Source organism: Betta splendens, chromosome 22 (genome assembly GCF_900634795.4).
Source record: "Betta splendens chromosome 22, fBetSpl5.4, whole genome shotgun sequence".
Lineage (NCBI taxonomy): Eukaryota > Metazoa > Chordata > Actinopteri > Anabantiformes > Osphronemidae > Betta > Betta splendens.
The window spans coordinates 13,220,869-13,247,612 of NC_040900.2; the positions used below are offsets into that span (position 1 = coordinate 13,220,869).

Sequence of the window (26,744 nt, forward strand, 5' to 3'; positions counted from 1 at the left end):
CATTGGGAACCTGGGGAGGTAGTGCAAAGTGTCTTTCTCAAGGACACGCTTAGTGCTCTGGTGGGCTTTGAATCTGGGACCTCCACAAACCAACACTCCACCAACTGAGCCACCAGGCCACCTTTTATTGGCGGTCCCATATATTAATATTATCTTGAACCACAAATGCACATTCATTGAACTGACATGTGGGTGTCTGAAGAGGACAGAACACATGAAGGGGCAGGAGCCAGTGTAAGCAGCAACCAATCAGCTTCCAGAAACACTCCTCTCACAAGATGGGTTCACCCCCATCAACCAATCAGAAACATTAACCTGTAGCCACACACATGACCTTATACAATATCACTACAAACAGCAATAATTTAAGTTCAATGTCATTTCAAGGAGCCTCCAGAGGCCTCAGTCCATCATAGCACTGACTTACTCATTGGTCCCAGACTGGTGTTGACGCAGAACATTTCCATAATGGGATCCTCCCCTTTATCCACATATAACATGCAGGGCCTTTCTCTCTATGCTTATGGGACCCAGCCTCCCGCTCTGAGTGCAGGCCCTGAGAAGCAGCCTCCTCAGAGGTGTGAGGGACTGTTCACGATGCTCCGAGCCCCAGGTGCCTGCCGTGGTCATCCTGCGACCATTACCCTCCACAGCGCCTCGGCCCTCTCCCCCTAACACTCCACTGACCCCATTACCAAGGCCCTTCCCCTCCGTCTGGAGCTCTCACAGCTGTGGCCGACCTCGTCGAGCAGGCTGTCCTGTGTGTCCAGCTGTTGCACGGCACCAGTGGGGCATGAACCATATTCTGCTGGAGTATTTCATTCATTATGCTGCATCCAGAGGGCAAAGAACAGGTATTTACCGCATCCCAAGCTTCGACTGTCTTCCACCTTCGGGTCCTGCTGATCCCTCGATGGTTGAAAGAAAAAGAGGAGTCTTTTATTATATGAGCCCCTGTGAAAATGTGTGTCAAAGCAGCTTCTCCAGCTACTGTATCATGTGCTGAACATAACCTGAGTAAATCTATTGTCAGAGCAATCTCTCTCAACAGCCTGTAAGTCCAGTTTGCAGTGACGCACATACAGTAGTTTGAAGAATTTGATTAATTCTTTCTTCAGGTCACCATTCAGAAATTCAAGGGGTGTCAGGTTAATAATTTGTAGGAAACGAATTATCCGGTTTTTAGAGGTTATTAAATGGCAACTAATTGGTTCTCACAAATGAGTCAGTGAAAGAAATTGACTTCACTCAACAGCTTAATTAGAGCCAAATAAATGCCTGAAAACACGGTGAATGATCAGTCAGAGTGGATTTAATCAACAAAGTTTGGAGTTTTTGAAATCTTTTATATTTCAGATGATAAATGCATTTGTTTTTTGTGACATTCACGTTCAGACCTAACCTTAATCCGACTCCACACAATTCATCTGTTGCATCGATTTTTCAACTCTACACTGAGTCATCAAGTATCAATTATGTTTCTTCTTTTGTTTTTTAACAAACACGACAACCTCTGCGGAAGCAAAACTAGAAGAATGCCTAGTCTCTCCCAGACGCGCTACAGTGACGGGTTTAGTCGAAGGGGGTTCATGCTTTGAGGCAGGTTTTTCTGTGACACAGTGAAGAGTGACTCTGTCCGATGAGAGAAAACATTTACGGTCGGGTCCCACACCTGGAAGGAGCCGCTGACAGAATGATGAAGGGGTTTATCCTGCGCGTGTTTGCCCTACATCAACCCGGGTCACAGGAGACACGTTTGGTACCGTGTTGGTCTGAGTGGGACAAATGAAGAACCACAGTTAAAGCTTCGCCCATGAGGGCAAGAACGTACAAGGTCTTAATCGTTTTTCTGTTATTTTATCATTAATGCTGCTGTAGATCACAACAAACAGACAAACGGGACGAGGGCAGACTGCTGGTTCAAAGCCACCTAAGGGCGAGAGCATGTTTGCCTGCCTGAGCTCACTTTGCCACAAGCACCCTATGAGAAGGGGCTCAGCCACAGGTCCCCCACCTGCCGCCAGTATGGATCACGAGACGGGTGTGGAAACCAGTCAGAGTGTGGTTAAAACAAACAAAAAAAGTCATTCTCCCAATCAATGTATGTGTTAAACAAAAGAGGGAAAAGTCATTTAACCACCGCCACATAAATCATCAACATCATCGTCTTAATCACCATCATCACCACCAACATCATCACCATCATCATCACATCATCATCCTCACCACCATCATCACCATCATCATCATTACGATCATCATCAGAACTGAGAAACAGAACTGGTACACGGATGGACTTACTGGAATGAACGCTGGAGAGTTGACACAAGGAACATGGTCTAACAGTCTGGCAGAAAACGTGAGGAGAACTGAGGTTTAAATGCATGACTTGATTACAGATTGACTACATCATCATGTGACTGGAGAGTAAGACAGGACAAAACCAGAGCAGAAACCAGACAATGATGCTCAAACTGTGACAATCACCACCACCATCATCACCAGCAACAACAACACCACCATCATTGCCAGCAACATCACCATCATCATCATCATCACCATCACCAGCGTCATCATTGTCATCATCTTCAGCAGCAGCATCATCATCGTCGTCGTCTTCGTGGTTATAATCATCATAATCATCATCATCGTCATCATCGTCTTCATCATCATCATCATCATTGTCTTCATCGTCGTCGTCATCGTCTTCGTGGCTATAATTATAATAATCATTATCATCGTCATCATCGTCTTCATCATCATCGTCGTCATCATCATTGTCTCCATCATCAATATCATCGTCATCGTCTCCACATTACACTCTTAATTGCTACGCTATAGAGCAACATTGATGGTAAATCTTGTTTCATTTCCGATTATACAGCTGTAAACAGTGCTGTGCGTTGTGTTGTCCTTAATGCAGACAGACAATCTAAAATGCGCTGAGAGAAAGAAGGAGCTGTCAATTCCCAGCAGGTTAGCTGTTGTTGGCCATAAGGGGATTAAGTGTAGACCAGATGGCACCGAGTGAAACACAACAATGACTAAAATAGGACAAACAGAGAAGAGAGGCTCGTGCAGAGAGCAGACGGCTCAACGCTTTGAAAGATGCTGTGTTCAGCTGCAGCGCTATTAATGATGCTACAGAGAGAGAGTCAGCTGTCAGACAAACAAGGATGTCCTGTTATTGTGATTCTGCACAAAGCTCGGCCTCCGCTTAAAGAATCCTAAAACGACTCCGTTCAAAGGAATGCAGACTGCGTGCGCGACGTCTATTCCTGGTTTTAATTAAGGACAGAAGGACGAACCATTCAGCTCTGAGGACAATTTGAGTCGCAGCGAGAATAAGCATGAAAAGCTGCGTTAAAATGAAAACCTTCATGAATACAGAACTAAAGCGAAGGCCCCACAAAACGAAACACACACACAAACACAAAATGAGAGGAGCTGCTCCTTTATGAAGTTATTACAGTTACTCTCTCAGGTGATTTTAACTTAATCGTCCTATTGGATGGACCAATGCTCGATTGTTCCCAAGAGGGGAATCCGATTGCTGTGAATCTGACATTACATCACATTACAATCATCATAGACCTAATTATCTTACCCACGCCCATTAGAGCGAGGTGGGCTCCAGCCTGAGCAGCTGGGCCTTCTCCTGCTGTCTAACTGGTGTACAGCACCTATTTAAGGGCTTAACGGCTGGTTGGCTGATGTAACTTTGGGTCTAATAATAACATCATCACCCAGATGATAGAAACTAAACCGCTAATGCATCTTTAAACGTCTAAATGTTGTCTAGCCTGTATCTCATGTTTATTACGTGAGTTATAATCTGTTTGTGTTTGATAAACATGCAGAGTTCATCTGGTTCCGAGTCAAAGTCACCTTCAAAGCGAGAGGCATCGTCAGATTGAAGCTACAGGACACACTCTACGGAAATAAAGTTTCCAGAAGGTGGAAAGACAACGGGCGGAGGCTGTGAACCATCAAGAGCAGGATGAATGACAGGCTGAAGTCAAAGGTCTCTGCTCATAAAACCACGAGGACGTGCGTTTCCAGCACTGAGACAGACGCTCACGCGTTGTTATGGCTGCCTCTCCAGGGTCAGCGCTTGCGTTTGATTGGCTGCCTCGCCATATTTTAGAGGAAGCGGAATGTTGCTATGCCGACGCCAGTCAAGGCCAAAACAGAGAGGAGGTTGACGTGTGACGAATATTGATTCCTTCAGAAGAAGTGCTCAGTTCCTGGTTAAAGAATGGGGAAGCAGAGGTTTGTGTTAGAAATGATGTCAGTGGAGCTGAAGGCGGAAGATGCAGGAAACTGGACTCGCTTCCTACACCTGCTAGTTCAATATCACACATCAGTGGCTTTAGTTTGTCTGCTAAAGGGACAACAGGTCATAGTGTGTATTTGTGTGGTGAACTAGTCAGGATCATCTACTGTAGAAACCCAGAAACTATACTAAGTTCCAAAAGTCATAGAAACAGCAAAGCATTCATTTTATTCACTATTCCTTCACATGTCAGCAGTGTCGGCGACTTCCTGTTAGTCAACGCTGCAGACTTGTCAAAATTCACCAAAGTTGAGCCGAAGGCAAAATAAAAGCCTGCACTGACTTAGTGCATGTACAAGAAAACCACTAATGCTGCCAAGTAATTTACCCACTTAAAAGGCTGCTGTGAGCAAAGCCACTGACGCATCACATTTCAGTGTGTGTGTGTGTGTGTGTGTGTGTGTGTGTGTGTGTGTGTGTGTGTGTGTGTGTGTGTGTGTGTGTGTGTGTGTGTGTTGCTGGGCCTCTGGCTGCTGTTGTGCTGGGTCCCAGCTGAGCAGACTCACTTCTCCAAGTTCAGAAAAACAAGACACACAAAAGCATCACTAACCTGCAGTTACTGTATGATCTTATGTCTCCATAGTTTTATGTTTCAAACCACTATGAATAATAACAAAAACAATGCACAGCAATTATGCTTTATATCTACAGCAGTATTTGAACAGAAAATATTTGCACTGGTTTAAATGAAGTTAAGAAAAACATCACTTACCAAATGCACAAGTGTTTTCACAACTGTCCAGTTGCTTGTGTAGTGTGTGTGTGTGTGTGTGTGTGTGTGTGTGTGTGTGTGTGTGTGTGTGTGTGTGTGTGTGTGAGGACCAGCTGTACCTCTGGTGCCTTTGCACATTGGGTTCTGCAGGTAAAATGAGGTTCATAGGAGATAATGGGATTACTGGGAATGACGCCAGCCGAGGTCTGAACATCAAGCTCTGTGTTTCACCCGGCAGCAAGGGTCAGACGCACGACTGCAGATCTGAGAGGCTCAACAACTAATGAAAAGTTCCTTGGGCTGAAAAGATGTCTGCATGTGAGAATCTCAGGACACAAAAACTATGCTGCTAATTGTGTGATTGGTGTAAATTGACTGATGCAGCAGCCTCCACCCGGACATGCGTCATTCCTTTTTCTGCTCAAAGAACTAAATATTCACTCCCAGTTTAAATTCTGTAGATGATGTAGAACTACAGTGCAGGTCAGGTGGGACTACAGTGGCCATAACGTCAGGCATTTCAGCAGAAGGGTACTTCCCTGTCTGCCATTGACTTCAAGAGGAAAATAAATAGGAGCTAAAGCTCATGCAATAGTCTGAACTCCTCCATGAATGAATGACGTGACAACATGTGGCGAAAACTCTTTCACTTTCACAGCACTGACATCAGCTTTAAGATGCTCAGCACTGTTTCAAAGACAGAGAAGCGTCATAATATACAGTGTGAGGGTTGAGTGGTGGGTCAGTAGCACCTGGAGCCTGGAGAAGGTGTGCTTTCAACCAGAGCATTAGCGACGACGGCTCGGCCAAGTCTCTCTGTTCCTTTGTCCAAGAGCAAAACTTACATCATCTTTCCAAAGACACAAACGGACAGAGATTAGAACAACGACCTGGTTTAGAGCGTCCTCCCTCCGTCACGCAGCTAATGACGCCTGCGTAGACGCCGAACCCTCCGCCGTGTTTACCACCGGGCTCCCACTGTCGGCTGCTGCAGGATTAACTTAGTGCACAGGCGTCACAGGCTTTCATTATTTTCAAAAACCCTTAAAACGTCTCACACTCACTGCAGCACTTCGCTGCCATAACAAATGTTCAGTAGATTGTGTGCTGCACATTTCTTAGCCGGGTAAAATTGGCTTTTGGTTTCTCATTAGTGAGATTTTTAGAGGATATATATATATATATATATATATATATATATATATATATATATATATATATATATATATATATATATATATATATATATATATATATATATATATATATATATATATGTGTGAAATAGAAATACTTCAGATGCAAAGACTGTGGCATTCAGATGTCATGTAAGAAGAATAAGCAGCGTTATCAGTCGTACAGTGATGGATGATGTTGTCAAGGCTGCATTGCTGAATGTCCCTGACACCTTCTGATTGTTCCTGGAGCTTCACGGCATAACTGGAATACAAACGTAGACAGTGTTACAGAGTTACTGCACGGAGTTAATGCCTGTCACTTATCGTTGCATCGATCACAGCGTCGTAGCACCTTCTTCGTGTTCTCCTGTGCCGCTCCTCCAGCCATCACTTGAACAGAGACAAACAAGCGCTCCAGGAAGCTAATAGCAACTAACGATGAACTGTGAATCAACGTGGTCAGAAGATGACTTCTGAGGCTTTAACAAACCAGAAGGACTTTTACTGTGTTCAGGTGTAAAGATGGAACCAAGAGGTGACGTCAAAGGTGAGACAGAACCAAATCAACACTATTATATATTAAAGCTGGACGCATAGATGTGAGGTGGTCAGTAGGAGTCATCACTGTGTTTACATAAAAATACATTCATCCATTTATTTATCAAACCTAAATTTAACTAGACATGTTGTGAGATGGAGTTTCACCTCTATTATCAACACATGGTTTTGTTTCATATTCACTGCGTGAACATCTATTGTGATGTATAAAAGCATTACCTGTTTGCATTTTCCTCCGTCTGCAGCGAGTTTCTATCGCTGTAATAGTTATTCGCAGCAGTCGTGCTACGCAGTCAGATAACTCACACACTACAGAAATCCAATACGAGCAATTAGAGTGTTTTCCCTGTGCCCCATTAGCGCCTATATACACATGGTGAGTTAACACGGCTCCACTTTGATCCTCTGGCTTCACTCTCTTGTCCTGCATCAGGAAATATTGGATTGACAAAATAAACAGCCCAGTCACGACACTTTGATCCCAGCCACTGCTCCCAGCACCCCCTTCCTATTTCCTGCCGCTCCCTCTCGCCTCTTGTTCTCCACTATCATTTACGCTGTCCTACACTATCTCTCGCTGCCTTTCAGGGTTTCTGTCCCTGAAGTGGTCCCATTGAAGGCGTCCTCTCATTTCTGCTCCGTTCTGTTTTGCAGCCTTTCAAGAAGCTTTCCACTTGTGTCTCTCCGTGTCTTCACACCTTGCTCGCTCTGACACTGGTGGGTGAAATCTATTCTGCCGCTGCAGCTGGTGGGACTTGTTTGGATTGTGTTCATCAGCTTTGCTTTGAGGGCTTCTTTGTATTATCTCCACCGTGCACGAGTAGGTGGTGGGTTGATGATTGCTTTGTGCTTATTCGTGGATACAATGAGTCAATGGAGACCAAATGGAGAAGCCTGTGATTTATAAAGTGCAGGATGGCACAGTGAGCCGTGTGAACTGTGTATAAATAACCTGAGGGAGCAGAAGCGGAGCCTGCGTCCGTGATGGATGCTGTCTGAGCGTTACTGCAGTGGATCCATTTGGAGTCGGTCAGAAAGACGCCTGTCAACTCTCAACGTAATGTCTCATTCTAACAACATCTGGCTGTTACTGTACGTTTTAAACGCTACAAAAGCACTGCCAAGTAACGATCTGGTATTTCTATCATCTAGCAAAAAAAAAAAACTCCCACAGCCCCCGAAGGCCCCCTGAAGTACAGTGGCGAAGCAGCATAGACTGAATTATTATGTTATGCACAGCATTCATATTTAACAGCAACACCAGGCTCAGCACAGTGGGGGGGTGAGGAATGACACTGATAACATCTCCCACTGGAGAGACAGAGCCTTCAGGTGGAATGGAGATATTTGAACACGAGCAGCAGCAGCAGCAGCAGCAGAGGAGGAAGCCAAATATTGGTGGCGTGAAGGAGAACTAGCAGAAGCAGCGCTGTCAATGCAGGCTGTGTCAACATGGAGGCGATAGGACCAGTTGGAGGCTCGGGCCGCATTCATTCAGCTTCATTGTTCCGCCTCCCGCTGTAAACATCATTATAAGTACATGGTGATGAATGGGTGAATGGAGGTAAACCGATTAGAAGCAAATGAGCAAGTGATTAGAACAAATGAAGTCCATCTGTCATCGCTTAAGGCCACACCTGAATCCACTGACCAGCAGCGCTGCAGATGTTAAACAGAGGTTTGCCGGCTGCGCTGCTGATGATCCGGGCGGAAGCACCGTGGCCTCTGGGTCTGGCTTGGCTGTTCCTGACTAGGGGGTGGAGGGTAGTGTGTTTACCTAAGGTGGAACCTTTTTATTTTCCTGTTTTTTGGGTTTTTTTGTCCCTTTTTATATTTTGTTGTAGGGGTATTGCTGCTGAGAGATTGGCATGACATGAGCAGAAACAGCTGATGACACTAAACACAGCCAGGAACCCCAGGCCTGACTCCTGCTGTCGTCTCCCAACGCACCGGCTCCACGTCCCTCAGGGAGCCGCCAACGGGAGCCTCTCCTGCGGAGCGGCGCTGTGGAGGGAAGCCGTGTTCCTGTTCTCTGGTGGTCTCTTAGCAAAGACGGCGCACAGCTGCCGGTCCCCCACCAGCCCGCTGCTGGAAAGCCTAATATATCTGTAAATGCTCATCACCAGTGGCTCATCCCACCGCTGGGGCTCTGTGTCACTGATTAACGTGTGAGGGGTTTTTCTCTTGTCCCCTCAACAAGACCTACATACAGTTAATTACTGTTTTTATATACGGTCAATGTGTTTCTTTATTAATTCACTTTATGAAGATGGACCTTTGAAGTAGGAAGGATCACACGTGTTTTGGAGCCTAACACTGCATTAGAAACAGGAGGAACTATCTCACATTAGTGGTGGATTCATACTGCCTCTGTGTTGGAGCTCACCTTCTAAGCAAGCATGTGCACGTCGTACTGTAAGCTAGCAGCTAACGGAGCAACCACCTGACCACAGTGCAGATAGCAGCAGAGCTAAAAAGGCCAGGAGCAAGTTCTTCATCTGCAGTCAGACATACTGTACCAGGAAGTCTAAACTTCCCCTGAGACTCAAATGAAGGTTTTACTTATGAACAAAAAGTTAAACAGTAAATCAAGCTCCTCATGATTTACTGTCATAGATGGGACCACTATGTGACAGAAGAAAAGCTTTCAAATTAACAAAACCTTTGATGCTAGTTTACACAATGACTCCGTGGCCCAACAGCTTCTTGGGGCAGAGCAAGAAGCAAAGGCCCTCAGAGCTTTTACTGTAACTAGAGAAAACAACAGGCACCAGACCAAGACAATACAGAACAGGAATCAGTCCAATTTCCTTCCTTGGCCCCTAAATTAAATACAAATATCCTCAGAAGCAGAGGGGAAACAAGGTCCAGAGCAGGACCCAACCAGCTGCAGAGCCTTAATACAGCACCTACTGTACCTTACTGTACCTACTGCACCTTAAAGCCTCTCAAGTGCGTTTGGCTCCAAGCTCCATTCCTGATTTACGACATTTGCCGCGCACGAGCCTGTTTTCTGTATGTAACTGTAACTGCTGGAGCTTCTATTACAGTTTAACACGGCCATGTTCTTTATGATTGTAGACTCATATTATTAATGGAGGGGAGAAACTGAGGCAGCATTTTTATAGTAACTGTTACACGTGTCCTTGTTTTTATTGATCTGTTTGTCATTGGTTCACTTGCTCCTATTCCAGCTAAGTTTAGTTACTGTTTATCATTTTCTATTTTAGATCCATCATCTGAATCAGTTTGTAGGTCCTAATGAGAAAGATCCATAATCAAGCTTTTGACGCAAACATCGACAACAGAAACTCGCAGGTATGTTAGTTTATTCCGTGTCTTAATTGAAGGACGGAGGCAGCGACTCTTGAGTCGACACAGACTTCAGGTCTCATTTAAAGTAGAATGTCTTGGTCTCATCCTCTGAGCCGAGGCTTCACTGAACATCTGAGTCAGATGCTTCCTGATTGCACTTTTTTAGATCGAACTTTACACCAGTGAAGCAGAAAAACAGTTTGTGATATTTAGACTTTTTTTTTTTAGAACATTTTCATTTGCAAATTGAAAATGCAAATGGAAACCTGCGAGTGAGGCTGCCTGTAATTTCATTAAACCCAGTGGTGTCATGGTAAATGCTTCCTGTGTGAGGTGACAGTTGATGGGAGCTGGCTGTAAATGTCACTGTTCAGTATCGGTTCTAATAGCAAAATGTAATTTAACACAGTAAACAAACTCACCCATCTGAGTGAAGTCAACAGGTTATTTAAACATTGCCTGGAAATTATTCATGAAATCAAACTAAATCATCATTTATCATCTGATGGATCTCCACAGAAACCAGTGTGAAAGCACAAGTTCTCTGTTCTGAAGTTGCGTTCTTCTTTTCATCACAGTGCAGCACATCAGTGGCTCTTTCTCTGCTGAAATGGCGATGGTAACCTGTTAAATATGTAACTAGAGGGAACAACAGGAAACCTTCTTTGTTCGCCGTGTTCTCTCCAGAACAGTGCAGTGCTCAAGCAGGACAAGACCTATACTTTCAGCACATTTTGACTCGCATCTCTGTCACACAGAAGAGGCATCGGCTAAAGTTCCATAAATAAATTACAATAATAATAAAGTCTGTTTTAAGGCCGGTTACTGTACATGTGTCTGTACATACAGGTGCATGTCTGACACTGTATCATTTTCTTTAAAAAGACTCTGCAGCACTGTCTGCACACACACACACACACACACACACACACACACACACACACACACACACACACACACACACACACACACACACACACACACACACAGAGCAAAATAATTAGTGTTCAGTTCATTATACAGCACCATCGTCCCTGAGGGCACAGATTATTCTGAATGGCAAATCTCCTGCAGAGAAAGATATGTGTGCGTGTGTGTGTGTGTGTGTGTGTGTGTGTGTGTGTGTGTGTGTGTGTGTCCACCTACTCTGATGCTCATATAACCATATGAATGGCATAGGCAGAAGCTGATACTGAGAACACGATCTGACTCTGATACCGTAGTGGGGGAACCCAAACTGGATATTACACACACACACACGCACACGCGCGCACACACACACACACACACACACACACACACACACACACACACACACACACACACACACACACACACACACACACACACACACACACACACACACACATGCACACACACCATTATTTCTTGGACGCATTAATTACTAATCACTTCCTGGAGTCTTTCCAGGAAAGAACTATGTAGTTTTGCATTAAGTATTAATTAACACAAGTCAGCTGCAAGAGCAAAAGTGTGACTTTGGTCAAACATATTCTATTTATGTTAGTCTAGTAATGAAATGATAAGCTTTATATAATGTTAACCGCAAGGACAAGTGGAACAGAATTCTAGTGACAGTCTCGACGTGTTGCTGTAAAAGTGCATGCACTCAGTCAGGTCCCTCCCTGTCACCTTAGCCAACATCCAGACAGACAGAGACACAGGTTGCAGCCAATGTTCCCACGGCCACCAAATGACAAGCACAGAGCCTCACTATGAGCTCAGCTTCCAGCAGCCCCTGTGTCACTCAGAGCTGGTAAAACTGTAGGCAACGCTGCGTTCACTGTGCACTCATAATTTGGTACCTTCTGTGAGCTGGAAATTCTCTGAGGCGACTTTTTAGACACTTTATCCATCGCCACTTTATTGCAGTTCAACAAAACTACCCTTTACTGATGAACCTAATCAGACATAAAAACAGCCTCTAAAGTTCTAATACTCACTCCCACACTTTCTCCCACACAATTGGTGCATAGTGGTGGTGCAGTGGTTAGTACTCCTGACTTAGCTGGATACTCACATGTGACCCTGTGATGGACTGGTGTCCTGTCCAGGGTGAACCCTCCCTCTCGCCTGATTGACAGCTGGCATAGACTCTGCCCTGACAAGGACTAACGGGTGGAAAGTGTGTCAGCGAAGAGGTTTGTAAAGAATAAGCTGAATTAGAATCATTAAAATAAATATACCTCCATCATCTGCTTTAAATCAACGAAATACACCAGAGCTGTCCCCTCCTTTACTGTGCTCATAATATTAAACATTAGACTTTCAAAGGGTTTATGTGCTCTGCATATGTAACCGTCACTCACAGACATGTGGCATGTGGCTCCCCTCAGCGTTCTCCTACCCAGCCACAGATTACATCCCTCTGGAGTCTCAACCAAACTTTATTCATTAGCTGTGCACCTTTTTTCAGAGTGCGTTCTGAAATGCAGAGTAATTGGCACAGATTATGATTTTAAGCTTCTACTGTTGCACAAACTATCACTCAGAGCCGTCCAGGAGCCGCTGCTAAACCCTTAAAGATATAAAAGAGACGTTAAAAACGAGGTGGAAGGAGGGAGACGGGAAGCAAGAGGTAACGAAAGAGAAGAAAAAAGGAGAAAGAAGCCTGTGGTGGGGATATTCACTAGTAAAGCCTCTTACTAGTACCAGCTTAAGAAAAACATTACAAGGTCAGTGATGGAGGCACAAGAGAGGACGCTGGAAAGTGTGTGAGCTCATGTCTCAGTCCAACAAAACAATGAGAATCGTTGGGAGGAACTTGTTTCCCCTCTCGTCTTCTTGTATTACTCTCCAGTGACTCGGGTGCCTGTTTAAACATTCACCTCATGACTGCCGCCATCATCAGCTATTGAAATGTAAAACCCAGAAGAGGACCTGAATGTGATAGCGGAGCACGGCAGCAGGGGGTGGATGCGCCTTTAATCCCGCTGGAGTTGGGATTTGAAGCTCACTCTGTTTAATTAAACAAGTTTGCCAGATTGTAACATGTGACTTCAGCCGAAGGCCCCGCAGGAGCCCAGAAACACAGAATAAACACTCACATCTTCTCAGAAAGGTCAGCGAGGATCCATCGCCGCTTCAGTCAATTCAATTTACCTCATTAAAACAGCAATGTTTGGTAATTGAAGTGAGAACGTCCATCCACCGCCTGTCAGATCTGCTTCACGTCAAAGAATCTTCAGTAATTTAATTGCAAAGCAAATCAATTTCCTGCAGTGATGTTAACACATTGTGACTTCAGCCGTACTGGCCGTGGGCCCCAGGTTGCCCTCTGGTCTGTGAAGGCAGCTTTTAGCTGGTTTGAGGTTTACTGTGGGCAGAGGTGAGAGGGGAAAGGATTAATAAACAGGTTTAATGGATGTGGTCAGATTCAGCTGTTTGCTGGTGTAAAGGTGAAGCTCCGACCCCCATTGACCCCAAAGACACAGCAGAGACGATGTGTTAAGCTTCTCATCCAACCTCATCTCAGGACTGAAGATCTGTGCTTGAGAGTCAGGTCTGTGTAAAGAGAGACAACCAGAAATCTATGAGCTGAACATGACAAGAGGGTGGAACCAGCTCAGACACCAGCTGTAAACAGTGCTTTCATGATTTTAGCGTTGATTTTTGGAAATCACAAATAGAATTCATTCAAAAACCAACATGTCCATGACAGGTTTGTTTAAATGTATCAAATAATATACATGTAAAAGTAGTTCCGTTCGCTGGGGTGAGAAGCAGCTCTCTTCCACAGCGAGTCTGTTACTGCAGCAGCGACTTGTGTAGGAGGGTGGGCGCTTATAGAGCTGATGTCCTGCTGTTAAGCTTTTATTCCACCTGCATTATTGCGTTACTCAATAGGTTTTAAAAAGAAAGGATTTTAATGTGTTTTTCCATGTTCAGTTTATTTTCTGACTCAAATTAACACAATGTTTGTGATGTGTCAGGAACATCTGGTGGAAATGAGTTGCATCTGGCACAGACATGTCACCTCGTGGAAAAACACAGTGACACAGTGAAGGCATAAACCCACATGGGGTAATTGACGCCTCATCCCTTAACAAGCACACTGTTCACTTTATTAGGAACAGCAGTATAGTCTAATGTGGTTCAGTGCAGCAACTCTGCCTTTAATTCTATGTTACCAATTATTCGGGTCATTTCAATTCTATAAAAGTATGATTCACAGCAGAACCTACAGTAATAAAGTGGCCAGTGGGTGTTTCCCTCATTCAGGAAGACGTGGGACTCAGAGCAGAACCGCCCACGTCTGACAAGGAGGTCTGAAGACGTATCGACGCAGGAGAAACCGGTTCCAGTTGTTTTTATCCATTTTTATTTTACACAACATAACAACACAGTACATGTTGTCTTCTTCTGTACAGAATCCGAAGCTTGTGACCCACACAGGCTGCAGTGAAAAGCTCACGAGATTTTTATCTTTTTGTTTGTTCTTCCCATTAAAAAATAGCAATTTCATTAGAGGTCCTTTAGAGTTTCTCTCAGTTTGCTGTTGTCGTCCCAGTTCGTGTCTGCATCTGCACTCCTCAGTAGGTAAAAGGCTATGTGTGAACGCGCTCTTCCTCTGGTCACCCCGTCTCTCAGTCGTGGAGCTGTAGTGGAGTCCAAAGTCTGGTAAGATCATCTGTCAGAAGGTCTGTTACTGCAAAAGAAGGCACAGACTGCTATTCTCTTGCCACGGTTATGGACACAGATTTACTGTGGGTGTGTGATTGATAACAGTGGTGTTTTGTTCAGTTTTGTATTGTTTTTTTTCACATTATCCTTTTTTTTCCTGTAATAATCCCCATTTTGTGGTGTTCTCAGATTCGGTGAGTGTGACTCAGGAAATGACGTGGCGAGCCGGCTGTCTTGTTTTCATTTGTGCTATAAAGTGGAACCGACGAGACCACTCGGACGCTACGAGACAAGGCAAATCATTCCACCTGCTGTAAAACAGATACCGTGTAAACTGAATACAAAAGGTTGTGGAGAAAAAGTTATGAAAAATGAAAAAATAAAAATGGTTTATGTTTACAGGACGCACTCCAAGTCAGGCAGGCGCTCTACTAACATCAACACGCGTACACACCGGAAACACACATTCTAACGCACACACACACACACACACACACAGCCTCAGACGTGGCCTCATACAAAAGAGAAACGATAATGAATAAACCAGTTTCTTTAACGTCCTGGTTCAAACCGTGCTTTCTAGGATCCAGTCTGAATCACAGCGGCCTTTTTCTGAGTCTTCCTCATTGTCTTTATGGAGCAGCATCCCGCTCATTGATTGGCTCCTTTTGTTCCGCATTATGCGCCCTAATTTTGGCGCTCCCCCTCCTCTCAGATGGGACGAGTGAGTCTTAGAGCCTCCTTCACTCAACGAGTACCTCCTCCTGGCCCGGCTCCTTCCTCCCTCCTCTGTGGGGAGAGTCTGGTACTTGGTGGAGGCGGAGGAGGACGCGGTGCAAGGAGCCCGGCGCAGGATGGGGGTCTCTCTGAATCGGATGGAGGGGACGGGGCTGGGCGTGGCCAGAGGGCTGGAGAAAGGGGGCGGGGCCAGCGGAGGTGGCGTTTGGTTGAGACAGGTGGAGTTGTTGCGGTTGGTGTTGAGGTTTTCCAAAGGGTTGGAAGAAGGGAGCAGGGCGGAGGAGGCGGTGGAGGAAGACACGGAAGGAGGGCGAGAGGAGGAGGAGGGGAGGTTCTCATAGGGAGCCGACGCGTTGGAGCACACTGAGCCCGGCTTACCGGGAGCGGGCTTCCTCTTGGGCTTGGCGGCGCTGGGCGACAGCACGACAGCTTGGGCTCTGTCCTCACTCACTCGATCCTCGGTTCCAGCTGTTGGGCTTCTTCCCGTCCAGGACTGGCTGAGAACCGACGTAGCCGTGGAGCAGTCAGGCAGCGATGACTCGGATGACTGAGTCATCGTGTCCTTGCCCACACCTCCTCCTCCTCCTCCTCCTGCTGCTGCTCCGCTCCGTTTCTTCGCGCCCCCTGAGAGGTCGTCTAATCCGACGGAGCCGTGCTTGGAGGCGCTGGGAGTCACGGAGCAGCCCTGCGACTGCTGCCCATTGGTCTGCGAGTGGACGTTGGTCATTGACAGTGAGACGCCTTTACCGCCCTCGCCAGAGTTACACACCTGAGGAGAGACAGGAGCAGAGAGGAAGGACTTGTTCTTTTAATCCACAGTACAAAAGCTGTTTGGATTATAGAGGCCGTCAACACACAGTTCAGTTTTTTTGATGAATACACTAAATGATGTTTATTGTGTAAGTGCTACTGTGAGTATTTGTCATAATGTATGTCTATGTGGGGGCACCTAGACAGCACTGCAACACTAAAAAATAATGAGTCAGTATATGGCTGCCGTGTGAATATCTTCCCACATAATGAAAAGGCCCGTCTTTTAATTCCGTCTGTCTGGACAAAGAGACCCACCTTGTACCGTATCATCAGGATGATGATGAAAACGAGCACCGAGGCCACTATTATCCCTCCAATGATGATGATCATGGTCCCGCCGAGGAACTGCGACTGCATAAAGTGACACCTCATGTACTCCGACTCCGTGCTGAACTGCACACAGCCGACAACGCGCGTTGCCGTCAGCGAGGTGATGACATCATCGTAGATGGCCAGCACGCAGAGGTCGTACTGGGTGCCCGCCGCCAGGTTGTTGACCAGGAAGTTCTTGCTAGATGGGGGGATCATTCTGAGGAGGGTGCATACAGATTGTAAATGTTTCTCTGCATTCTCATGAAGAAAAACTTTTTGGAGATTTTTTTTTGTACAAAAAAAGCATTATTATTGTCCTATTATTGAAATAGGACAAATAAACAAAGTGGAAAATAATACAAGACTGAAGAAGGGACAATGACGAATGAACAAGCTGACCTCTACTGTGTATAAAATGAGAAGTCATCAGTGAGAGTCTCTGCGTTCCAACTACAGCACAACATGTTCTTTGTGTTTTAAAATGAAATATCAAATGGAAATTGTGTCCAGTCAATCACAAGCTGGTTATTCTTCACTGGACACTTGTCACACTGACGACAGGATTTGCACATTTGTCCTTCACTTGTCTTAAAACGTCTCGTCAGCTTTCCTGGGTTCCCTCATTAAAATGATAATGAAATTCCTCATTAAAACCAAAGAGGGCAGCGGGTTCACGCCTCGCAGCCTCTCGTGTGCTCTAAGAGCAGCAGAGGGCTACTTTGGCCAGGTTCAGCATCTGGTTTAAAGTTGGAGTTAAGTGAAGGTTAGTAGAAATGTTAAGGTTTAATGCGTAGTATTAGGACTGATGGAACGACTGTAGCGTGAGGTCATTAGCGAGCCCTCAGTGGAGGAACACCTCACCACTGTACGCATGTGTGAGGTGGAGCAAGAGCATCTATGACCCCATGAATACTAATAGGACCATATATATGCTGGCTGACCACAAGTGTTGCTATAATGGTGAACACACACGCACACACACACACACACACACACACACACACACACACACACACACACACACACACACACACACACACACACACACACACACACACACAGATTGATATTCTGTGCTGGTTAATGGTTGGTGTGAATGTCACTGGACACATGCAAACTCACAAAAACAGTCCTTGTTATTCCTGCAGTGTGTGTGTGTGTGTGTGTGTGTGTGTGTGTGTGTGTGTGTGTGTGTGTGTTAATGTGTCACATTAGCAAAGCTGTGGTGTGTCAGTGTAAAGTCTGTGGGTCCTCCACATTGTGGTTCATCATTTTACTTCCAGCCCAAACACGGTCATCACCACTAGTAAGTGACTCATCCATGGTGGATGTCTGTGTAGTGCTGTATGCATTTATACTGCAAAAGTTCTAAATATGAATCTGATTATTAAAACATGTCTTGACCCTAAATGCTTTTTGAATTTTAATTATCACAGATCTGGATATTCCGTCCACAGACCCTCTGCCCCTTTACACAGAGCCAGCTCCAGAACTCATTAGCCAGAGCTTCATTTCTCACATTCTGACATCGAAAGAAACTGTTCTGGCCAACTGGCCACAAACACCGGGACCAACTCTTTGCTGATCTAGAACCAGCATCAGCTTGTATTAGTGTCTGAAAGCTTAATGTACTCATCTTACAAGTAAGAAAACAAACTAAATGAATCATTATTAGAAATGTGTACTGTGAAAAAATATCTATAAAGACATACATTATATCATTTCCTAGACTCCTAGTTTGGAGTCTTAATGGATAATAATAACACAAGCATAATATTCACCTGCACTCTGCAGGTTCATGTATATTGAAAGTAATCTCTGATGGAGTTGCCCTTTAATGTAAGTGCCTGTGGTTTGAATGGGATCTGTTTGAAGTCCATAACATCCAGACCTTAGAATTACTGCTTTAGCATCACAGGAGTTGATAAAACGAGGAGACAGCTGCAGTGATAATAAGTGGAAGGCAGTCGCATACACAGCGTGGGTAAACCGGTCTATTCTGCTGGAATTGGTAGCATCGTCTGAAACTACATGGCTAAAATATCATCAAGGCCTCTAGTTTCGCAGCAACACCAGCTGGTGGCATGCAGCTGTGTGTGTTTGTGGTTGGTGAATGTAACGTGGATGTGTTGTAAATGCTCCATCGTCTTCCTCCAGCTTACAGCGCTGCAGTAGCACCTGGAGGAAGAAAAAAGAGCAAACCTGGCAACCAAGGCAAACAAATGTGTTTCCATTATCTGCAGAGCGGCAGCAGCTGCACAGAAAGAGCTACTGTACCTGTAACGTTAGCGTAGAACGCGTCATAAACCCAACTGTATATAAGAGTGAGAGCTGAGCAATAACTTGTGTTGTTGCTTCAAGCAACAACAACATGTTTATCCAGTATATAGATGATTTAGATGCTGCATATGTTTGGTAAAGATAAGGAGAATCATATGTACCACTGCTATTGAATATTATCTGTGTCCACATATTTACAGTATTTATTGTTTTTATAGTTACAAAGCTCAAATCAAATGCCTCTGTGTTGACTTTAAGGTTTTGGTAGAAAATCTATGAATGGTACCATTTATTTGCATGGCTTCAGGCTGTGTGTGCTGCTTCATCACATCCACATGAATAAATTACAGTCTGTGTCTTTCACCTTAAAACTTATTGCTTGTGAGAGACCATCAACTATGACACTCCTGGATTCACATCTAACAGGATCTATCGAAGCTAACGTTTCGTAGTACACTCATATAATAGAGGTGTAACCATGACCCAGCTGTCATCATTTCTAAGTCACAGACACAAAGAACAATGGAGACTTGCTCTGTTTAGACCATGTTCCAATGCACTTACATGCAAGTGAGTGGGCTTCCTTTCTTGACTTTGTTATGCCGTTAGCATTGTGATCTCATCCAAACGGACTCATTCATTGTGGCTAATTTCTTTGTGTCTGAGCTGGATCTTGCTGCCAGTATCTGAAGCCCTACAGTGGGCAGATGATTGCCTTGGCTGAGACTATTACACTAATCTATCTACTCTGCTGTGCCAAGCCCTCAGCCCAGGGCATCTGCGAGTGTGTGTGTGTGTGTGTGTGTGTGTGTGTGTGTGTGTGTGTGTGTGTGTGTGTGTGTGTGTTTCTGGGTTCATTACATTTTCATTACACAAGATAAAATGTCTATGTGCATGCTACTCTATGAGGATATATGTGTGTACTTATGTTTATGTGTGTTTGTAGCAGTATCGATGTGTGCGCGTCTTCCATCGCTGCAGCCTCCTGTTGCCAGTGGCTGTCATTGTGTCTGGCCTTCCTCCAACTTTGTCACTGATACAGCCTTGCATGCTGGTCAAAACAGAGCTCCCACTGTTTCCATGGACGGGAGCACATGCGAGTCTTTGTGTGTGTGTGCTAACTCTAGCTTTTCTCAGTCCAGCCGAGACGAAGCCAGGAGGCCAATGTTCATGTCAATTAGCTGCTCTCAGCTTTTTCTCTCAAGACAAATGATAGCTTCCACGCAAATAACACTGAACAATCATACCAGATTGTTCTATTTCACTTGATTCAATACTGGACAAAGCCCACAGGTCACAAAGATGCATTATTGGAAGAGGGGGGGAAATCATTTGCTGTAGTGATTCAACACAAAGGAACAGAGCTTTCGGGTCAAGCTAAGACTGTGTGATGAAGGGTCAACCGAGCTGTGATCTTCAAGCAGCAGAGTCTGCTCAAATCATGTGTGACACACTGGACGAACAACTTCCTGTGTTGAGCCATCTCATTAATAGCTTCACTGCGGGATGGCATTAATGAGTATGCAGATGTCCAACATTCTTTGTTTTCTGTTTCTGCATTTTTGGATTATTTTGTCTGAGAGAATCATATCTTGCAACTAATGCCTAGCTTTTACAGTTTACACTTCCATGCTGAAATATGTGACATATACTATACTGTACCACCTATGCATGACCATTATAAAGTAGCAGTAAGTTGTAATGCAGCCAGCTGTCACTGCTGCATTAATTGGGATTTTCTCTGTGCTAACCAGTGTGAATTCAGGAAGTGCAATATGCTGATCTAATTTTAGAAAGTCTACAAAGAATTAATTAGCTTGAAGTAAAAGAAAGCAACAGCAGAACATTCTGTCAATACCACAACACACCCCCGGCATGAATTGATCGCTGACACAGCTGTTTTGTTTACATGCTGCAACCAGAGCATAATTAAGTAAGCAAGAAATGTGTTTCCTTTGCTGTGCTGCTGATTTATGTTTAATCATCATCAGGATCTAATGTAGGTTTGCAGGGGCGTGGGATGATTTGCTCATGAGATATTAAAAAATTCAAGGGTGAGCTTTAAAAATCAGCCCTTAGAATGGATCTCTCAATGTCTTATCAGGGACACAGTGACACGTGCTTTAGAGAATAACAACAATAAGACGCCATGCACCTGATCGCTAATATTAATAGACTGCATGGCATTGCAGTAAGTAGCCGGCCACTTGAAACATCTGAACAGACAAAAAAGTAAAATTGCACAGTCGTGTTGCGCAAATAGGGAAAGACAAGAATGTGGGTCACATATATCTAAAAGTAGGTTGTCCAATTATTTCAGAAAATGGTTTTCAGTGCTCCTGGCAAAAGCCTCCCATGCTACTGCAATGCAAGCTAGTCCAAATTAAATAGCCTAAAAAGTGGGAAACTTTGGTGGATAAGCCAACAGAAGCGCCTGCGAAAGCAGTTATAGGTTTTAACAAACTTTTCTTTGCACTCTTACATGATTCTTTTCCATTATATAATGTAAACTTTGAACAGCAAATTCCACTTTATGACTGCTTGTAATGTTCATTTTTATAACTAAACAGAAATCACCACTCTATTAGCATAAACTCATTCGTTGCTACACAGCGTTCTTTGAAGCACAGCCAGACCAGTTACAAACTGGTTTCTAAGAACAAAGTGAAGGGGATTAATGGGTGTTCTTCTCCTGGTGACCCCAACACAAGTGGCTTACACAGCAGATGGCACAGTGCCATGCTAATAGGCCTGGGTCTCCAAGGCAGAAGCTAACTTCTTATCTCTGCCATACAAAATGCCCCTGATGCCACAGCTAATGCTTAGCAAGTACCCACACAGCTTGTAGTCGGAGGTGAAACCCAGGCCAGGTGGGCTTTGCAAACACCTCCCATCCATTTCATTCAGCAACCAAGTCAAAATAGTACATTTATTATATCTAATGGGTAAATAATTACATTTAGAAGTTTACACCAAACACCAAATATATAAAACTGGTTGGTCTACATTTATATTTTAATAGAATAGGATAATAAAGAAAAATGTCCACATATTGTGCTGCCATTGTCTTCATCTAGTAATGGATTAAATGCAGAGGATGAATTCCATTATGACATTGTAACAAGCGTGACATATGACAAATAAAGGATGTATGGTTTATTTCTGATCTGTATTACCACTTTGATTGGTTTTATGCTACTTTAGTGCTGTGAAAATGTGATTATTATAAATAACAATAAGAGAGGTGCCTTCGGTTTAATGGCAAACTAGCGATATTATTCTCAAACTGGCAACCCGATCTGAGGCTAAATACACCACGATTATAACATTTAGTAGTACTGTTACTATGGCAACAACCTATTGTGCCTACTGGATCTACTACTGTACATGGCCTCACACGAGCAAGAGTCAATCTGGGGTTGGGCCTCCCTGCATAACAACACACGTGTATAGGTTTGAGCGGAGGTCCCCACAGGGCGAGCATGAACAAGCGTGAGTAAAAGAATGTGCAAGTGTGACGGAGGAGGGAGGGTGGTTCTGGCTGTGATGCTTGTGATGCCCTGGGTAGCGTGGGTTTGGCTTGCCTGATTCTCACTGGGGGTGGTGGGGGGTAGTAGATGGGTGGCAGAGCTAATCTGGAACCTGGCTCTGTGAACCCCCGTGCCTTGCTTCCCAGCTAAATTACTCTACAATCCACTTAGGTCTGTGAGGGGTGTCCTACTGATAGAGGGACTGGGGGTGGACTAATAAAAACAAACATACTGTAAACCATTAATGAAGAGGAGTATATAGAATATATATAAGGCTCTTTAAAAAGCAAAACTGTCCTTAACAATATGACGTAGCCTAGTACATGCTGCTTGTTGAGCTGCCATAGATTTATACGCATTACACATAATTGGTGCTCTTTCTAAATAATCAGTAAACCATTCTCGTCTGTTGTCGTCTCTGAATGGAAGCTCCTCTACCAGCGTGAACCCATGATGACTTTTGTCAACTTCTAATTGGAAACAGAATGAAAGCAGCTCCACACTGAGCTGCAGCTCGTTACTGCTGAGCTCGGTGCGAACCAGCCGAGCAGAGTAGACGCCAAAGTGCCGCACAGCAAACGCTGCCCCAGATGTGGGGAAGACATTTCAGCACATCTCTGTAGCAGGGTGTAGACCTCCATCTGCCCAGCTCAGCTCCATTCCTCCCTTTAGCTGACTCATCTACATCTCCACTTTATGCTATGGTTGCCTTTTTCCACTCTGTACACTTTTAATACTGTAATATCTTCTTTGCTGTTGACTCTGCTGTTTTTCCTCTCCCACACATTGTATTTTGTCTTTTTCTTTGTAATTACTGTATTCCCGTCACACTTTTTCATTCCTTCCTTTTGTCTTAAACTCGTTGTTATTTTTATACCTTTCAACTTGTTCTCCTGCTTTCTTTTCTATTGTTGTACCTCTGTTCCTTCCCAGCGTTCCGGCTCCTCCTTTCCTTCAGGACCCTCCTTAATGTGTTAGCAGCTCCCTCTGTACTGTGTCCACATTTAAAACCCCATAGACTACTTACAACTATGATAGTGTTATGTTATAACTGCGACTGTGTTTATGGAGCTATAAAGTCAGAAGTGGAACATTATTGTGAGATAAAGGTAGATGTTTTTTTATGCCTTAAGCACAGCTGAGCTAGGTGTTATACCTGTGCCTCTGGGACCACAGGCAAGGATAAACTACTTCCTGCAAGTGAGCGAGAGAGGAGAGGAGGCCTTTTTAAAAGCCTGGATTCATCCCCCACTCCCTGTTGTGTAGCCTCATAAAAAGCTTGCCACACAATTTGCTTGATGTGTAGTTTTTTTGGTAAATGGCAACCAGCCCCTGTAGCTCGATGCATCTGTTGGAGTGGAAAATGACTGCAGAAAAAAAAGGAAATTCAAAAGCAAACAAAACAACAGGCAGAGTAGATGAGGACTGGAAAACAGAGAATGGGATCTTTGCGGTGCAAAGGTTTGTGTCTATTGGTAAATGTTGGACTGCTCGGACTCAGCAGATGCTCTATTTAAGGCTGGTGTGTTAATATTTGTCTGATAAACAGACTGTTTTCCTTCATTGTCAGTGAGGCTGCAAACACTGTACATGTTTAAACTGTACAGTATACAAGTCAGCCAAAGCCGATTATTTCACTGAAATATAAAAATATATTGTTCAGATTCTGAAAAGATATTTACTGTAATTGTTCCATTTGACTTGAGACTAAAATTTATGCTAATGACTCAAATTAAGTGATGAATTCAATATATTTTCTAAATTTCATCATCTCTATGAGTCTTATGACTCCATAAGTATCATTTATTCCATCAAATCTGTGCTGAATAAAAGCATGTTCTCTTCTGTTGTTGATGCTGGTGATGGATGTTGCCAGTGTCAGTGACACAGCTGAGAATTGCTCAATAAAACAGTGCGGTGTAAAGGCCAAACCCTGCATGTGAAGGTACAGTAGCTGCCATAATAGCTCACGTGTAAAAGGTCAGCATTTTATTTCATTGACATCAGCTTTCCACTGATCTGACCCTGAAATCAGGGCTTAACAGCAAAAGCTTTGATAAGGACTATAAGAATGGCTTAAGTGCCTTTGAAAGACAGGGTAAAATATACACATTCAAGATGAAATCTATATAACTGTATAAAATATAGGCAAGGGGTGAAGGCTTGACACTGCTTACACCCACCAGTCTTTAATGCTGCCACTATGCTAGTGTACTATGCATAACTCTGTGCTCCGTCCTGTTCCCATTGTGCTGCATGACTAAAGTTTGATCCATCTCCTCCCTCATGGCTCAGTTCAGTCTGGTTCACGTCTGGCACCTGCTGCAGAATAACTAAGTGGTGCTGGTGTTACGAGTCCATGCTGGCAGTTTTGCTGCCTCCACAGCTGTAAACATCTCAGGTTTACTCCACCTCCATTTGTATTTAATGCTCCACTGTCAGCCCTGCGATGGACTGGGCGACCTGTCCAGGGTGTACCCTGCTTCTCGCCTGTAGATAGCTGGAAAAGGCTCCAGCACCACCCTGAACCTGCATGGGACTAAGCAGTAGAAAATGGATGGATGGATGGCTCCACTGTCACTCTGAAGGTAGTGGGTCATAGCAGACTATCACCGTTACTGGTAGTTACTGGTATAATGAAATGAATGCATTTGAATATTCCATCAACAGTTAATCTATCATAGTTAGGTTCAACCACAGTCCATGGTAATTATTAAGAAATTCATCATTGACCTATTACACTAAATAAAAGTCTCAATCCTGTTTCTTTGCCAGTTTGCTCTTTGACCGACTGAACAACGATCCCGGCTCAAAATAGAAACACAATACTTAATCAGACGATCTGGCGGAAAGACACCAGCACTGTATCAGTAAACACTGTCTGTCTCAAGTGTCCTTGAACAAGACACTGGATCCTTGTCAGGTCCAGGAGTGGCCCTGACCACTCTGTGGAAGGAGCAATGGGTGGGGCTTTCCTGCAGGAATCGATGCACCACCAGTACTTTAGCTTTCACCCTCCATATACTGCACAACATCAAGGCAGGTTTTTAAGCTGCCGCTTACTTATCCATCCCTTGGCAAATATGAAATTCAGATTGTAGGCAACACAGGATTATGTTGAGCAGGTGGGGAGTGAATGGTACAGTAGAACTTTCACTGTTAAGCAAATCAATAAGTTCCAACTGAACATGAAATTGTAATGAGTATGTTTTTAACAATGGAACAAGTCTTATCTGCCATTCTCTCACCACCTTCCCTCTCTACATTTTCTGCTTTTGGTTTTATCCCACTTCTTCGTTGTCTTTTTTCTCCACCCCTCGTCTTTTTCTCCTCAGCGTTTGGCTAATGAAAAAAGCAAAATCAATGTGCTGCTGCTTTCTGCCTGCAGATGTGTTGAACGGAAATCAATCCGCTATCTAAAGACAAGAGAAAGAGACACACAAATGACTTTAGCGTTTAAAATTGAAAAAAAAAAGAAAAGAGGAAGGGAGAGTCAGAGAAAGAACGTGGGATAAAAGGAAGAAAAGACAGACAGAGTCTGACTGACAAGACAGAGAGAGAAACGATTAGGGTGGGTGGTGAAAAGTTGTCTAATCACTCCTCCTCCGTGCCCCCACAGGAAGCTGTTTGCTTTGTGGCTGTCATGCTCTCAAACTTAATGCTTTCCAATGTTTACTTTAAAGTCTCAGGCTGGATGTATAAAAGGGGGCTTTTGTAGGATAAAAGTCTAACAAATGCTTGAATGTGAGCGAAGGGAGAGAGTGAGAGCGGGAGGAAGGCATGGCATTATCTTTACAAGACAGACAGCTGTAAATCCCATCGGCGCCATCTCTCCATGATGGAGCCTCTGAAGGAGGTTAAGTGCATTATGAATTATGTAACAATAATATATACACCAGATAATGTCAGCTCACTCTTATACTGTTAATTAGTGCATTCACATAGAGACAAATGCTGTAATAGATGAACTTCAGTTGTCAGTGTGACCCCGACAGCCCGTCCCAACGCTGCCCCACCTCACTGCTTCTGTTGGCAGTGATATGGAAGCCAGATAAACCTGGAAGATTTCCCTGCCTAAGCTCTGTGTTTGTTCATCTCCTTTACCCCAATTCACCAGAGTAAATATTTAGCTCAAATAACAATCATTCCCTGTGAGATCCATCTAATACATGCAAACCTGAGCAAACGGCAGAAGTCAAGGCGGACTAACACAGCTCCCTGTCACGGCTCTAATGACTCAGCAGGCTGCAGTGAGCTGCACTGTTTGTACGGCTTTGACGAAGGACCCTGAACTTGAACTAACATGATCAATTCTGTATAGATGTCAG

At 44.2% G+C, this 26,744-nt stretch overlaps 1 protein-coding gene across 1 annotated transcript in view; it reads right to left on the reverse strand.

Moving 5' to 3' along the window:
* Positions 1-14,418: 14,418 nt before the first annotated feature.
* lrfn5a (leucine rich repeat and fibronectin type III domain containing 5a) overlaps positions 14,419-26,744 on the reverse strand; it is an 80,537-nt gene continuing 68,211 nt past the window's right edge. Inside the window, exons 9-10 of the mRNA XM_029138431.3 lie at positions 16,550-16,823; positions 14,419-16,250 (exon numbers count right to left, since the gene is read on the reverse strand). Of these exons, the coding sequence (XP_028994264.1) occupies positions 15,309-16,250; positions 16,550-16,823 (1,216 nt within the window). The 3' untranslated portion in view covers positions 14,419-15,308. The remainder of the gene's footprint in view (positions 16,251-16,549; positions 16,824-26,744) is intronic.